Genomic DNA, 15,876 nt, shown 5'->3' on the forward strand with positions numbered 1-15,876 from the left:
TGGGGAACTACAGGCTTAGCCTTACCTCAATCCCTGGAAAGGTGATGGAGCAAATAATCCTGGAAACCATTTCCAAACGTAGGAAGGACGAGAAGATTGGCAGTAAACAGCATGGTCTTAGGAAGGGGGAAGATGTCCCTGCTCATTGTAGGGGAGTTGGACTAGATGACCTTTAAAGGCCTGTTCCAACCCAAACTATTCTATGATTCTGTGAATCATGCCTGACCAAGCTAAGAGCTTTCTTTGATGAAACGATTACATCAATGGATGAAGGGAGAGAAGCGCATCTTGTTTATCTTGACTTTAGGATGACTTGAGATGCTGTCCCCCATAACAGCCTGACAGAGAAACTGACCAGGTATGGGCTGGGTAAGCAGACAGTGGTGATGTGCACTGGAAAATGGCAGAACTGTTACGCACAAAGGGTTGTGATCAGTGGCATGAAGCTGATTCCAGTGACTCAAGGAATAACTCAGGAGTTAATACTGTGCCCAGTACTGTTTTACATCTTCATTAATGACCTGGATGATGGTGCAGAGTGCACCCCAGCAAGTTCGCAGTGGATGCAAAACTAGGAAGGGTGGCTGATGCACCAGGTGGGCATGCTGCCATCCAGCAGGACCTCAACAGGCTGGAGAAATGGGTAAACAGGTACCTCCTGAAGTTCAACAAATGGAAGTGGAAAGTTGTGCACCTGAGGAAGAATAATCCCATGCACCGGTATATGCTGGGGCTGACTTTCTGTAAAACTGCTTTCCAGCCAAAGACCTGGGGGATCTGGTAGACAAATGAAACATGAGCCAGCAACCTGCTCTAATTGGGCTGCACGCTGCAAGGGAAGAGCAAAGAGACAGTGCTGAGTGGATAAAACAATTCTCCGGGCTGTATTCAGCCCCAGTGTCCTGGTTTCAGCTGGGGTAGAGTTAAATTTCTTTGTAGTAGCTAGTATGGGGCTATGTTTTGGATTTTTGCTGGAAACAGTGGTGACAATGTGGAGGTGTTTTAGTTGTTGCTAAGCCGTGCTTACACTGGTCAAGGACTTGTTCAGCTTCCCATGCTCTGCCGGGGGCACAAGGAGCTGGGAGGGGGCACAGCCAGGACAGCTGACCCCAACTGACCAAAGGGATATCCCACACTATATGATGTCTCATGCTCAGTATATAAAGCTGGGGGAAGAAGAAGGAAGGGAGGATGTTTGGAGTGATGGTATTTGTCTTCCCAAGTAACCGTTACGTGTGATGGAGCCCTGCTTTCCTGGGGATGGCTGAGCACCTGCCTGCCCATGGGAAGTGGTGAATGAATTCCTTGTTTTGCTTTGCTTCCATGCGCGGCGTTTGCTTTACCTATTAAACTGTCTTTATCTCAAACCATGAGTTGCCTCACTTTTACTCTTCCAATTCTCTCCCCCGTCCCACCACGGGGGAGTGAGCGAGCGGCTGCGTGGTGCTTGGTTGCTGACTGGGGCTAAACCACGACATCCAGTATGACCGTATACGTATCAGGCTGAGGTATAAAAGCTCAAGGATTGGACAAGACCAAATCATATCACAGCACTAAAACGAACCCTTCCCCAAAAAGCATTTTGGGCAGGAGCCATCCTCATCCTAGCAAAACCTCTTCCCTAATGATTTCCCTGACAGCAGGACTGCTGAGCACTACCCAACATTTAAATATTTAGGAATAAGCTGTGCAATACCAAGTTTTTACAACTGATCTCCAGTGAAGCTCTTTTTTTTTTTTTAATCATTATATCAAGACATCAGTTTACAAAACCAGAAACAACCAGTATCTGATAAATCTTCATGTTGCATATGTTGAACTCTGGTACATCACAATGGTACACCTTAAAAATAACATATTTTCAGAGAAGTAACTTTCTGGAATGTGATCAAAACCCAAAATAATGCAATATTACCTGTGAAAACTCAAGACATCAGGTTGTCACTAGACAAAAATGCAGTGATACAAGGAGGTGCAACTGTAAGTAGAAAAAGCAGAAAAATTTTTACCTTTTTTGACTGTCAAGAGAAAAAAAAACCCACTTGCTTTCCTCAGCTAGATGAAAGGCACCAGTATATAAAGAAGAAAGATGGTTCTGGCTGACTCTGGAGTAGTAATTTACAAGGAAAATCGTAGTTCAAAGAATAAATAAAGTATTTATTCTTTTTATAATCGAATATAAGGGAACACTCAAGTTAAAGTCTAATTATAAGGGTAAAACACTACTAAGAAGCAGTTTCAAGTTCTGCAACCTTCCTTCATCTTGCCATCACAGCTCACTAAAAATGCGTTTCCTTTCTTTGCTGCTCTGTAAACACCCACGGAGCCAGAGAAAACTAAATGCAAAAACTGGAAGCAAACTGGAAAAATGCTCTCAAATGTCTAACAACAGGCAGGAAACATTTTCAGGCATAATGTCGTTAAGGGGACACAGCCGCTGAAGATTGAGAATAAGATGATGATGCTTCCTATCATTCCTTTGTCCCTGGGTTGTACCTTGCAGCCACGTTATATGAAGCCATTTCCTGCCCTCTTTTCAGCTCAAAGGCTCTCAGCCCCTTTCTCAGAAGCTGTCAGCCTGGCTTTGTCCTACAATGTCCTTGAAAGTGTCATGGGTGCTGCTCTGTCCTTGGGTGCACCATAGCTCTTGGGCCTCAAGGAAGAAGAAATCATCTTTAAGGTCCACAAACTGCCTTGACCAAGTATATCCGTGTGAAGGCTGCACAAAGAAAAAGTAGTGACATGCAACAGACAGCAGTGCACCATCCAGTTGCTTGAGGTTGGGATTTTTTTTTTCTTAATAACCATTGATACTTTTCCCTGTCCATAATTGGCCATCAGCAGACAAAAAGGACCTTTACTTCTATAGGGCACACACTGGGCTGGTGCCCAGAACCCTGTGGTTGCTTCCTGCATCATGCCCTGGAGCTTTAGAGCAGAAAAGCACAAGAATAAAAAAGCATGTCAGACAACCCTTATTTCTGCATCCTGCTAAAATGACAACTCTTCATCGTTTGCTTTTGAATGAATGCTCAGCATTCATGACAGGCTTTGAAACTCTCTTAAAAATACACCGTTTAGGGGTAAATTCTTGTTCACAGTACTCAGCTTCCAGAGTTATTCTATCTACATGAGATTTTATAGTAGAGAAAAGCATGACTGATTACACGTGAAATAATAATCTAATTTGCTCTCCTGTTCTGAGATTTTTTTCATGTAATCAAGCTACAGAGAACAATGCAGTTTAATCATCATTAATTTGGGATTGGCATTTATGTTTCATCCAGAGTTAATGCAGTCAAACTGAGAACAAAAGCAGCGTATACAAAGGAGAGCCAGACCTCACTAAGAAGTTAATAATTAATAACCACTTTGGTGATATTTAACCCATCAGCAAAAATGTAAAAGAACTTTAAGCACTATAAATGTCACTGCAACAAATTGAGTTCCTCACACTCTCAGCAGTACATATGGTCTAGCAATCTTTTCAAGTGCAACATGATAACTCAACATGACTTCTTACAACACTCCGTCATCACCACTAGATTCATCATTGATTTCAAAGGTATAATACGCACTTTGGATTTTTATGGGTCTAAGAAACATAGATTCCTTAATCCAGTCATCTGAGACAATTCAAATCAGACCAAGTTTGCTGTATTTTTCCCATGCAGGCATTCTCTCAAACCCCACAGTAGGCCAGGGGTAGAATTGGAAAATTAACCTGTCAGCATACACTATAAGCCTCTGTTTTACCATTGATAATGTAACTCCGTCCCAGATAATGTTTTCTGAAGCAGCAGGTTCCTTTCACTTTTACCGTTAGCACTGCCTGCAGGTTTCCCAGCTGCCAGATCATGCTTCTCACGTTTTTAAATACCATCAGATCACACTGCAATGGAAACAGGTATTATCCGCATGCTCACATTTAAGTAACTCAGCAGTATATAAGTACATTGCTTAAGTGAGCATAGGCAGAACCACAAAAGCAGTAAAGCAGAAGTACAGATAGAAATATCATTTGTGAAAGCATTTGATTTTGGTACTGATGAAGATAAACATCTGAACAATCTTTTTAGATTATTACATTAAGCATTAAAGAGTTGCAGACTTATTCACTCCCCTTCCTCAGATTCATGCCTTCAGCGCCCACAATTAATTCATAAACTCCAGGTACTTTGGATCACCCAGTCTTGTCCTCTGTTATTTAGGCACATACTAATCTATTGATGACACACAACTTTTATTGTCAAGCATTAGCCATGTAAAATATTTATTCTAGGGATCGGGACAGAGAAAAGAAGGAAGAGAAGAGGCAATATGGCTTAAGCTCATTCCTAAGAGATGTAAGGATCAGATGCCTCAAAAGCACTTAAAAATACCTCCCAGGTCTTCAGTATCCAGCGTTTGTTCAAAACGGTGTTAGTTATGAAGCAGTTATGAAGGCAAAGAAAAGTGAGTATGAACAAAGTATAAATTAAAAGAATATCTGCCCAAACTTGCCTGAAACAAAAGTTAAAAGATGAATTGTGTTATTTTCCTAGATGTTAAATCAGATGCCAAAGGTGGTATTTGATGTGTCAACATTACCAAGCCGTATCAGGAAGAAGTTAAGTTAGCAAGCTGTACACTTGCATTTCCACTGGATGACAAGACAGACACTTCAATCCTAGAGCCATTTAACAGCAAGACAGGGATGAAAACACACTTAGGGCCTCTTCCTCCAGGGGAGAAAGGGCTAGAAAAGACGTATTTAAGATTTGCATTTGAGGACATTATTTCAAGTTTGGGGAACACTGACTTGAAGCTTTACAGTGCATGTAAAGCAAGATGAGCTAGATTAGCAAAAACGCACTATTTAAATGGTCTGACTTAACCTGGCTCACAACTCCGCAGGCATCTGGGGCACGGTCAAACCCAACCCTCAGGGATGCATTTTGCTTGGAGCCCAAACATTGCAGCCTGGCTGAAAGAACTCTAAAATGTAAATAATGAGGTAAAACAATCAGGTTGCACTCGATCAAAATCTACCCATGACATTTGCAGTTTGAAGGATATGAAAACAGCACCTGGGGTGAGGATTACTCTGCCATACTTGGATGTATGTGCCATGGGAAAGAACAGAAGCAAAATTAAGGCAGAATTATGGCTGCAATAGAAGAGCAGGAGGTTTGGCTCAGAAGGTATGATTCTATATACTGTATAAACTTTTTCATGTTCCTACTTCCAACTTTTTAACAAACCTACAAGTTACAAATCTTTTCATCTCTTCAAAAAGTTATGCAAAACTTATGGTATCATTATGGTATAATTCTATAAGCAATCAAAGCTTTTTGTCTTGTAACTGGGCGGAGCCAAGCCAATTCCGAAACGATCGCTGCAATACTCTTACAGCTGCACTCACTAAAAAGAAGAAACAAAACAATACCTCTATGGGACAGCAGAGGCAGTTGGCAAAGTAGAAAAGTTACAGTAAGTTAAAAAGTTCTAGTCTTCTAAGTCCAATGCTTCATCTCCCTGTGCCTGGTAATTCATCTCTAGGGGTAATCTTTCAAAAAGTTAAATGGGTATTCTCTGAGTGACAAAAAGATGAAGGCTTTATTATCGAATATGTCTTCAACTCCGAAGACGAAGAAACTTAGCACAGTACAGTTCTGTTTCTTGGCTCCACGGCTAAACTAAAATGTGACAAGAGAGGCTGATCATTCACTACTAATGCTGACAAGCAAAAACAAGATGTAAAAAAACCTATTTTGACTGAGAATGAAACCAGCGCATGTTTTCTACATTAAGCTACTACTTTAAAGCTTATTTCAGAATTTCCAGAGAACAGCCAAGCGCTGCAAAGTTAATCAAAACAAGATGTCTCTGAGCAGTTGAGTACTGCAAGAGATCCTCCAGTGTTCAGCATCAGGACCACCCAGAAATTTCTTTTAAGATGCAGGCCTAACAGCTGGGAAACCAACCTTAGGCAAGTTAAACCATTTCTTCTCCTGTGTAACATTATCCCCCCCCCCAAGGACTGCCGCAAATAAATACACCCTCATTCACAAATACAGCTGTACACTTACATGTTGTGTTTTCTGATCTCATCTCGAATCCCAGAGAAGTTTTGGCAAGCATGACTATTAGAGACAACTAAAAGCTCAACTGTGATACTTCTTTGCTAATTGCAAACAGCCCTGTGATTGTGAAGCATACCTACATTTGCAGACAGTTCAAGTATTCTTACATATTTTCAAAATACTCCATATTTGATAGGTGCTGAACAGAGGAGATACTGGGGAAAAAGCTGTAGTAAGAATGTATCAGGACTTTTTTTAAATAACCAGAGAAAAATCACTTACAGTAATAGTTATATTTTATTTTCTCTTTTAGTTTCAATGTGCAGTGTTTTCAGCAATTTTTTTTTTTTAAACTTAAACATACATCTAAAATTATATTCTTTCCTTTTCCTTTGAGTACAATTGCTTTTAGGGTTGGGGCTCCAAGCTTTTGCTCATCATTGCCTCCAAACTGTACATGACAACACCACAGGGTGCGTTACCTTGTCCTTTGCCAGGCTGACCCAACTCGATGGTATGCATACACAGACGGATGGGAATGATAAGCTCACACAAAATGCACGTGACAAAAACCAGCGCATGCTTCACAAATGCTCTGCAGCATTTATACCCAGTTAACTTGAATACAGATAAAACTTGACATATGATAGAAGCTCTCCTGGGTATGACTGTGGGATTCTCAAGATTTTCAATTGGTACTTTAAGGTAGCATGCACAAAGAGTTCACCTGAAATCTCAATATTAGGTAAAATTAGCATATTGGACTTCCCCAAAATCTTGCTACATTGCTTACTCCAGTTCTTACAGCAGCTTGCTTTCACTTCAAAATAATTAAATTGCCTAAAAACTACCAAAGTACTTTGCTCACTTATGACTTTCATCAACTATATCCTTATAACCAAAATTGATTTAGAAGAGCAAAGTACCCACCATTGTCACTTAGTTGATTTCTACCTTTAGTAGGAAGTTCAGTTGGGATTGTACATGGAGAAAGTCTGCTTTATGCAATGAATGTACTTGAATCAGTTCCCCCTTTTCTCCCACTCCATCCCTCTCAACCACTGGGTAAGATCTGAACGACTAAATTTAATTAAACTGCTTATTGCTATGTTTATTGCTCTTTATACCCTAAAATTTATTTCATTTAGGAAGCATAAATGCTTAGCTGTGACAGCTCGACAAAAATCTTAAAGACAAGCCAGGTCTGCTGCTCTTGGAGAACTGTCTTTGCAGTGTTTCTGACACAACCTCCTTATCTGCTATATAAAGTTAACAGCCATTTAAAAAGGAGAATGGCAAGACAGAATGCTCTTAAGGCAAATCTACTAAATATCAACAAATTACTTTTAACCCAAAATGTTCCATTTGTTCCCCACTCGTTTGATCTAAATTCATTACTCAGTGCTTTAGGAATGCTGGTGGTGGTTAAGAAACAAGCAATGCCTCGGTGCTGAGGAGGCATTCCTACCAAAGCAAAAGTAATACACAACCATTTACTAGATGCTTTAGGCAAGAAATGGCATCTGAGTACATACACTTTAGAGAAGATTTAAACAAACTCACATTCAATTTCAACTAGCAAAGAGCACAAATAGTAAAGAAAATACTTCGAATCCTGCAAATAAGAACTGGTTTACAATGGGTTCTAGTTTCCAACTCCTCACTCTTGCACTCAGTGCAAGGGAGGGGGCACGCTGAAATGAATTGCAATCAAACTTTATTTGATGGGCCAGTGGGTAGCTGGCCCAAAAACGATTTATAAGAAGTTGGCTAGCATACAGTGTTCTTAAAGGAGGGCCACGTTATAGATTTAGTTAAGTAGGTTCTTTTGACAACTGAATTGTAAATTAAGTTTTAATCTGTCTTAAGTATGCTCCCAACCATGCCATGCCTCTAATCTATAAGGCTGTAGAGAAGCCAGCTCCACCACAGAGCACTTTAAAGAAACTGTTTGCTTTGGTTAGCCAGGACACCAACTCGGTCTTGAGCCCAAACACATTTCTACCCTGTTCTCAATGAAATACTGAACAGCCTGATCTTCAGAATTAGCTTTCTGTCTACAGAAAAACATTCTGTGAAAAGGAATTTTGCCTTAAGTCAATCTCAAGGGACAAGTGATTTATTTTTTTTGCTTTCAATCCAACATTGATAGTTCTTAGTGGCCATTGTTTTTCCTGTTACTGTCCCCTTCACATACCTCTTGGCTCTTGTCACTAGAAGCAGGCAGGAGTGATTTTAAATATGATTTCACTTCAAAAGAAGTGAGGGTGGGGAAAGCATGTCTAGGAAGTAGAGAGAAAAGTATGCTGCATGTGAAATGTTTGGTTTGAAGCACTGCCAGTGTGTGTTTCCACACTAGGAAGACCCTTAAGTTACATTCCCTTCAGGTCACCGAGAATTTCCTAAGAGGGGGTGCCCATCTTTAGACACTTAGACACGTTTCAGGAGGTATACTACGACAAATCTCCAAGAGAGGTTAAAACAGATAGAGTTATTACTATGATTGAATCTGTATGAGGTTAGAACTGACTGCATCAGCTCTAAAGCTTGACTTGAAATGGGTAATGCAAATATTTGCTTGAAGGCCAGCAACAGGCATTTGAGGAAAGGGGGTCTGTCACATCTGATGTTTTTCATCCAGCCATGCTGACTGCTTAATTCGGTGTATTCCTTCACTGGTTGGAAAGATTCTATGGCAAGTCCCAAATTGGTTTGGAAAGTTTCATAAAGGGTCTAGCTCCCGTTACCCCAAGGTAAAGTAACCAGCTATTCTGTGTTAATCATGAGGAGCTTAAAATGATGAAGAATTTAACAGTTTGTAACACAACGTATACTGTTATATGGTGAGAATATGACTAACCTGATGCTTAAAAAATATATTACAATCTATTTTAAATTTGGAAAATAGCTTACAAAAATATCTTCACTTAAACTATATATCATACAAAAACTGACTGGTGTGTGGGTTTACAGTACAAAACGATTATTGGTGGTTACAAAAGGGAAGAGTGATCTACACTACCCTTAATGAAAACACAGGGCATTATATCTCACTGCCTTGAATTAGTCTCTTATCAGAATTAAGATACTTTCCAATATAACTCAAAAACTTTCAAACAGTATCTATTTTAATAAACCTTTTTCTGAACTCCTGTTCAGTTTCTTTTAAAAAAATCACCACAGTGCTGTGGCCCAGGAAAGAAAAGTAACTCAACTAAGGGCAGAAATAATTGCTCTAGATAAGTAAGATCTGTAGAGAGCTAAATCAGCAACATCTACAGTTGTTTCTGCTGCCCATACTATCAGTTTCCTCTACCAGTCTCTAAAAGGAAGTGACACCAGCGGACAATTCCTTTGTAATCAATTTATGGGCAGAAGCAACAATTTTTGGTCTAGATTGGAATTAGTTTAAATACATGGGTTTAATAAATACAAATATACATGTCTGTATACATTAAATGTTGTCACATGTGTATAATTTCAACATATACATTATATACAGAAATACATATAGTACATGCTCCTCCTGACAACACTATCTCATTTTTCCAAGTGTCACCAAAAGGTGTGGTAAGAAAATGAAGAGAGGTTAAATATAGGACATGACTGAGAACCAAGGTATCATTTCTCTATAATTAAAGAATTGTAACAAATACAACTAAAGATAAATGCTGTGCTAGAATTCCCCATGTAATGCTTGGGAATCAATGGGGTTCCCTGGGTGGTGAGTAAAAGCTAAATCTGGCCCTGTGCAGTGTCCTGAAATTCAGATACTTGTACTGTGTTTGTGTCTAAAGCGTTATGTATACAACAGGTAATAAAAGAGGTTGTGTAATCTAACACCTTAGCCAGTCCCAAAGTAGACCACAGCAGCCTTCTGATTCTCAACTGCCAGCATAAATTTGTTTACATGAGAGTGGTCTGAATCCAGATGACTCCATGGTCTCAGTTAGGAAAGGTCAAACAGTTATTGACTACTGGGGAGCTTGCACCATTTTGACTCTTAAAATGCTGTGCAGCAAATAAGAACAGTTTCCTAAGTATACAAAAGGCTCATCCAGAGTAACTAGTCTTCTCTTTTACCATTATGTCTCAAAATAAAGGAATTCAAAAGAAGCTACAGTAAAGTGGATCACAAGAATCCCTCCTTAGTATAGTCTCTCAAGACAAATTAATCAACATATTCCAGTTTTAAAGCACTTTACGAAAAAGTGAGATGCAAAACAAGATGTAATCTGTACATTTAGATGGATTTCCAAAAGGAACATGAACTCAAGCACAAGGGGGGGGGGGGGGGGGGGGGAAGATGACAATACAGATGTCAAGACATTCAGTAGCGTGGCTTCTGTTCATCTCAAATTACAGCACAGCTCATGCACCACACATCTTAAAATTTTATATACTGTACAATGATATAGAAATATTTAAGTTAAAATTTATTTTACTGATATACTGTACTCAAATTTTAAATCCTGAGAAGAAAAAAGAAAAACGTGTGGTTACGTATGTGCACTATATCTCCGATATCACCAACACATACACCACAGGATATCAGAAAGTCCAGAGAGAGGAATTACATGCTGGAAGAGTAAATCATGAAAGCCATTTTCTCTTTTCTTTGTTTGGGAGAGATGTTAGGAAACAATTTCTATTCTGTACCACACAACAGTATATACAGGCACATAAAACTATGAAGTTTTCTATTGACTGCAGCTTGCCGTAACAGTCTTTCTGTCAGTTTCTTACCAGCTGCACCACAGTGGCTTCAGCTGAACACTGGGAAAAAGAGTAATACCAGTACCTTGCATGTAGCACTCACTCGTATTTTACAGCTAATACGCATGTCTCAGGTTAGTCCCAAACACCACTTGCAAAACACTGACGTATTTCCTTCCACTCACAGATGCCTGGTGTCAACAACAACAACAACAAGAACTACACTAGACTTTTCAGGTGATTTCCAGTGCTGCAGAGCACTTGTCCATGCATTCTGGAAGTAAAACTGGCAGTCCATATTTATCACAAATGCAACCCCAGATACTTTCTTGATCTTGCATTCCCCGTAATTCGTATCAGATTCCAACACTAGTCATGCATTTCCATTACACATCAGGATGTTTAACATGCTGTGACCTTGTGGACATTTTGCAAACAAGTTAGTAAGCGATGATATGGAGTTCCTGGAGATGCTACCACCTCAAACACTGACTGAAAGGCCCTCCGATCCAGTTCTTCATCTATCTGATGTCGGTAGAAGTCTATGGCCACCAAGCAGAAGATGTTAACATCCACCTGCTCTGATTTTCCCATTCTGCTGATAATATGTGGAAGACTGAAATATAAGTTAAGGTCATAATATGATAGAAGTTGCTCATCTTTTGGTATAGCCGTTTAAATACTGTTCTCCAATAAAACGGTGTCTTTTTAAGTTCACCAACAATGTTGAAGTGCAAAATGCTGTCATGTACCAATTAAACTGCTACTACAGAAACCCTATTTCTTCATTAACTTCACACAATTTCTCATCCCCAGAAATTAATTTTAATCTAGCAGTAGTTTTCTTTATTCACTAGAGCAAACAGTGCAATCAGCACCACAGTCGCAGCTGCTGGTAACCAAAGAGCCTTGCTGAGATTAACAGTCATTAGGAAGTTTCCAACAAGACATATGGCCACTTTTTTGACCAGTCATGAAATGCAGTTATTTTTCTGTTTGTTTGGGGTTTTGTTTTGGTTTGTTTGTTTTCAGATAAGCCCAGCACTGGCACCACTCATGCCTTTTTGCTGTTCCGACATATTTGGCCAATGTCACTCCATTGCCAGAGCTCACTATTGTTGCAGGGCACCTCCAGGGGGACACCTGCAAAATACAGCTTGTATGTAGAGGACAATTTTGTTTAATTCGAGATTGGTTTGGTTTTGGCTTTTTTTTCAATATATTTTCTCTTGCAGAAGGAATACAGAACAAAGCTTTTAAAGGTCATTGCAAAGCTATCTGCTGAAGCTTTTAAGAAGTCCTTCAAAATAAGGACTTTCCCAATCATCTTGCATAGTCACAAGAACAGATCTTGAAATAGTAGTTTTAGATAACTTTGTTCTCATAATCTGTTTGGAAGTTCTCTTTGTTCCCCTCAAACCTGAGGCACCAATAGCACAAAGTGATATACACTGCTACTAACTGCAGTTAATCTGCCTTTTTCTGTGTGAACTTGTATCTTATCCTCCAAGTCTATCAGCGTACTTTACAAACTCAGTATATTTACCCAGAAATGACGCACATTAATTTTTTTTAGGATACATTGCTGAAATCCATTGACTAGTGGAAGCACTGACAAAAAAACAGGAAAGACTCCACATTGCCATTGCCACAGGTGTTCTTTGTGTGAAATTAGAGAGAGAGAGCATCACCCAGTCACGGACCATCGAGGACTGTCCAGTGCTATGTAGCGTCTGGAATACCTGCAAAAATATTTTACACAGGAATGAAGACATAGTAGATAGACATGGGAAAGAATTTAGTTTCTCTTGTAAAGGTTCTCTCCAGCTACAAAGCTCTGAGGTTTACAAAACGGATTCCTGGAGAGAACTCTGAGTCTAAATGATGAACACCATGCCTAGACAAAGAGCTCCTGCAAGAGTCAGCCAGGATCCCACTGGACTCATGACATCTGTGTAAAACTGAAGCAAGCATACAGAAATGCAAGACTTGCGTGGTGTCTCTATTTTTATAAATCAAACGTGGTGCACACATGCACTCAACTGACGCATGAGTCTGGTAAGTAGGTGCTGAAAAGTAAAATACCCAGAAGCCCAACTGAGTACACTGGGACTTGACTGTAGAGTTCACAAGACCAGATGATCTGGGCTGGCTCCAGACCACCAGAGGTGCTCTGATCTGAGCACCAGGATCACAAATATCAATTTGCTCTTTATTTTTCCCATTATCAGTGGTTGAACTGTAGTGCTGTAACCTTTGTCTTCGGGGTGACATAGCGATTCTAGCCCTCCATATTGCCCAGAAGACAAAGCTCACCACAGTACAGCTCAACCACTGCAACCGGTTTGTTAGCTCTAACAAAATTGATATTTGCCCCTCTGATTGAGCTGTCAGTTATTTAGAAATCTTCTGAAACATTAAGAAAAAAATATAAACACTACCTTATAAACTACCGTTGCCATGAATTGCGGGTAAGGCTGCTGATTGGATAAAAATTCCCCAATAACTTTATTCATTACATCTTGTGGGGGGAAAAAATCATCAAGGAACTGTGGAAGGATCCGAGCCACTACTCTGGCTTCAAAAGGAAATCCCTTCCTGATCCTGAAATAATAAGAAAATATATTTTTATGATTGAATTCCAGTAAATCTCTCATTCTTTTCCAATTTAATTGGCAATAGAAAGAACATTTTATTTTCAGCTCTAGATAGGCAAAGTCTTCAACACTGAAGAATTCAAGTCTACATGTAATCTTACTCTAACAGTCTACGCAGAGGCCTACCAAAGCTATTAGAAGTTGTTACAGGTGTCATGTCCTCCCCCCGACTTATTTTTTTTTTTTAAATAGTCGATATTTTTTGAAGCTCTGGAATTGTATCAGAGCCAAGATTTAATATTAGGAATGCTGAAAAAAAGCCCAAAAAACCCAAACAAGAACAAAAAAAGGACAGGGAGATCACTACTGCTAGGTATCAGAGAAAAGACCATTTATAAGCAGAACACGAATTTCCATTCATAAGATCTTAGCATTTTTTTATTCAAGACCAGGATAACCAATCTATTGAACAGGAAAAGCAAGTTGTGCTGCACTGTAAAAAGGAGAAAAGATACTCCAACTCAAAGACAATTTTACTTAAAAAACACTTATTGGAAAATATTCCTAATAAAGGCTGCATCTGTTGATGTATCAAGATCAAGTTACCATTGCGTGATTATTCCCTGCAGAAGTTATTTTCTGCCTGTAGTATTCACGTTTGTTTTGCTAACTCTTAGGAGTGATATTTTCAAAAGCACTCAAGCACTGCTCTAGGTCTGTTCTCACTGAGTGCAGAAGTAAACCCTCATTCAGTTTTATGGAAAAACCACTGAACACTTTAAAAAATGTAAAGCATTATTCCACAAACTACTATGCGAAAATCTAACATGCTATGCTCGCTTAAGACAGCTTGAGATTGTCAGATCAAAACAGGGGGTTTGAAATATTTCCATTAAACAAGTTCCATGTGAATACAGAAGTTTCACTGTACCCTTCCACTGCAATTACTTAACAGCCTTGGAAAGAGCAACGCTTGGGTGGGGGAAGGGGTAAAAGGGTTTTAAACTCTTACAGTGGTTTGAAAGATTATTTCCTGTAAACTGGATTTATATCCTTGACTAGGCAGGAGACATCCTGAAAAGCACTTAAGAGTTTGACCTGAAGGGAGCTGGAAATACATTTATAAAGTATTATGGTTTGTGCAACATACAGTATCAGTTAGGACATGTCTGTTTTCCATTTACATTCCTATACATTTGTGATGCCTTCAGCATTCCATCAGTGTTACTGCATATACTAGAAGCATCAGTTTTAAGCAATGGTAAGCAGAGAAACATTATTCATTAAATATTAGAACTGTCAGACAGAGAAGTGACCACACAGCAACAAACAACAATTTTCCCTCCCAGTGCCCCATTGCACATTTTACCCTCTTACCTATCAAAAAGGACAGAAACTCGTTCCATAGCTACGATCACAGATTCACTGTCAGGAGCAGCAGAATTTGCATCTGTGGTACGACTGGGGCTGATTTTTTCCTTTCCTAAACCAAAACAGTTTGTTACAAGTTTACTGTGAAGGCTAAAATAAGACCTCTTTACCCTTGCTAACAAAAATAAGCGAAGAAAGTTAGCACTGTTAGTAACCTAGTCTCTCAGTACATCCAAGGTATGAAAAAACCTAATTACCTGTGTACATGCAAGTCAGCATTAATCCAAGTGCTGCCATTGCTCTGTGGGGGCTCTGTACATTCACTCTGTCAACACTCAGTTTAACTAGCGATTCGCTATCCAGCCTGGAAAGTTGCTCTGAAAGAAGGAGTCGTTCTAATCCTCTCAGGACACAATGATAAATAATGGATGGTGTTGACTCATCACTTCCGGACACCATGACACCACACATCTGAAATACAGAAAAAAGCCAACCACCTGTTTTTGAGGTGTATTTAGGTCATCTTTCTAGCACCATACCACTGCAGCTACTATGGAACTGCATCAGGTATTAAGAAAACCTGATGAAACTAAACCCAAAAGCATACCTACACCACAGTAAGCAAGTTAAGTGTTAAAGATAGCTATGAGGTGGTCCCAGGTTACATGACCACCTGTGTTTGCAGGCATCACAACATACCTGTATAATTCCTGCAGAGAATTCAGGCCCTACATCAAGTGGGTAATTCTCGATCAAATAGAAAGCAGCTGCACACATTACCAAGATGTGCTGTTGGTTATGGATATTCACACAACTGTAAATAAGAAAACACACTAGTGCTCACTTACATCAAAGTTGTCTATGTCACAAATAGAGACAGTATAAACAAACCTTAGAATTTCTAAGTATTTTTTCACATGAAATTTATGAAATTTTTGAAATCACATGAAGTATCACCAAGATGCTAACAGAGAGCACTGGTTATCATGGAAATCCAGTGCAACACAAGAAATTTTCAGCAATATAATTACAAGCCATCATTGCCCAACTTGTTTAGGAGAAAAACTTCATTGCTGATCCTGCCAGTCTTATTCAAGGAGTATGCCTTTTGACAGAGAAATAAGGTT

The 15,876-nt window shown here is 39.4% G+C and overlaps 1 protein-coding gene across 2 annotated transcripts in view; it reads right to left on the minus strand.

The window, feature by feature from the left end:
* Nucleotides 1-9,468: 9,468 nt before the first annotated feature.
* The window catches only part of HTT (huntingtin), an 84,507-nt gene continuing 78,099 nt past the window's right edge, over nt 9,469-15,876 (minus strand). For both annotated transcript variants that reach the window (XM_075091983.1, XM_075091982.1), the window contains 6 exons: nt 15,449-15,563; nt 15,007-15,220; nt 14,756-14,861; nt 13,223-13,385; nt 12,363-12,523; nt 9,469-11,397 (listed from right to left, as the gene is read on the minus strand). In XM_075091983.1, the coding sequence (XP_074948084.1) occupies nt 11,184-11,397; nt 12,363-12,523; nt 13,223-13,385; nt 14,756-14,861; nt 15,007-15,220; nt 15,449-15,563 (973 nt within the window). In that variant the 3' untranslated portion in view covers nt 9,469-11,183. The remainder of the gene's footprint in view (nt 11,398-12,362; nt 12,524-13,222; nt 13,386-14,755; nt 14,862-15,006; nt 15,221-15,448; nt 15,564-15,876) is intronic.

The sequence above is a fragment of the Phalacrocorax aristotelis genome, chromosome 4 (assembly GCF_949628215.1).
Source record: "Phalacrocorax aristotelis chromosome 4, bGulAri2.1, whole genome shotgun sequence".
In the NCBI taxonomy this organism is placed as follows: Eukaryota; Metazoa; Chordata; class Aves; order Suliformes; family Phalacrocoracidae; genus Phalacrocorax; species Phalacrocorax aristotelis.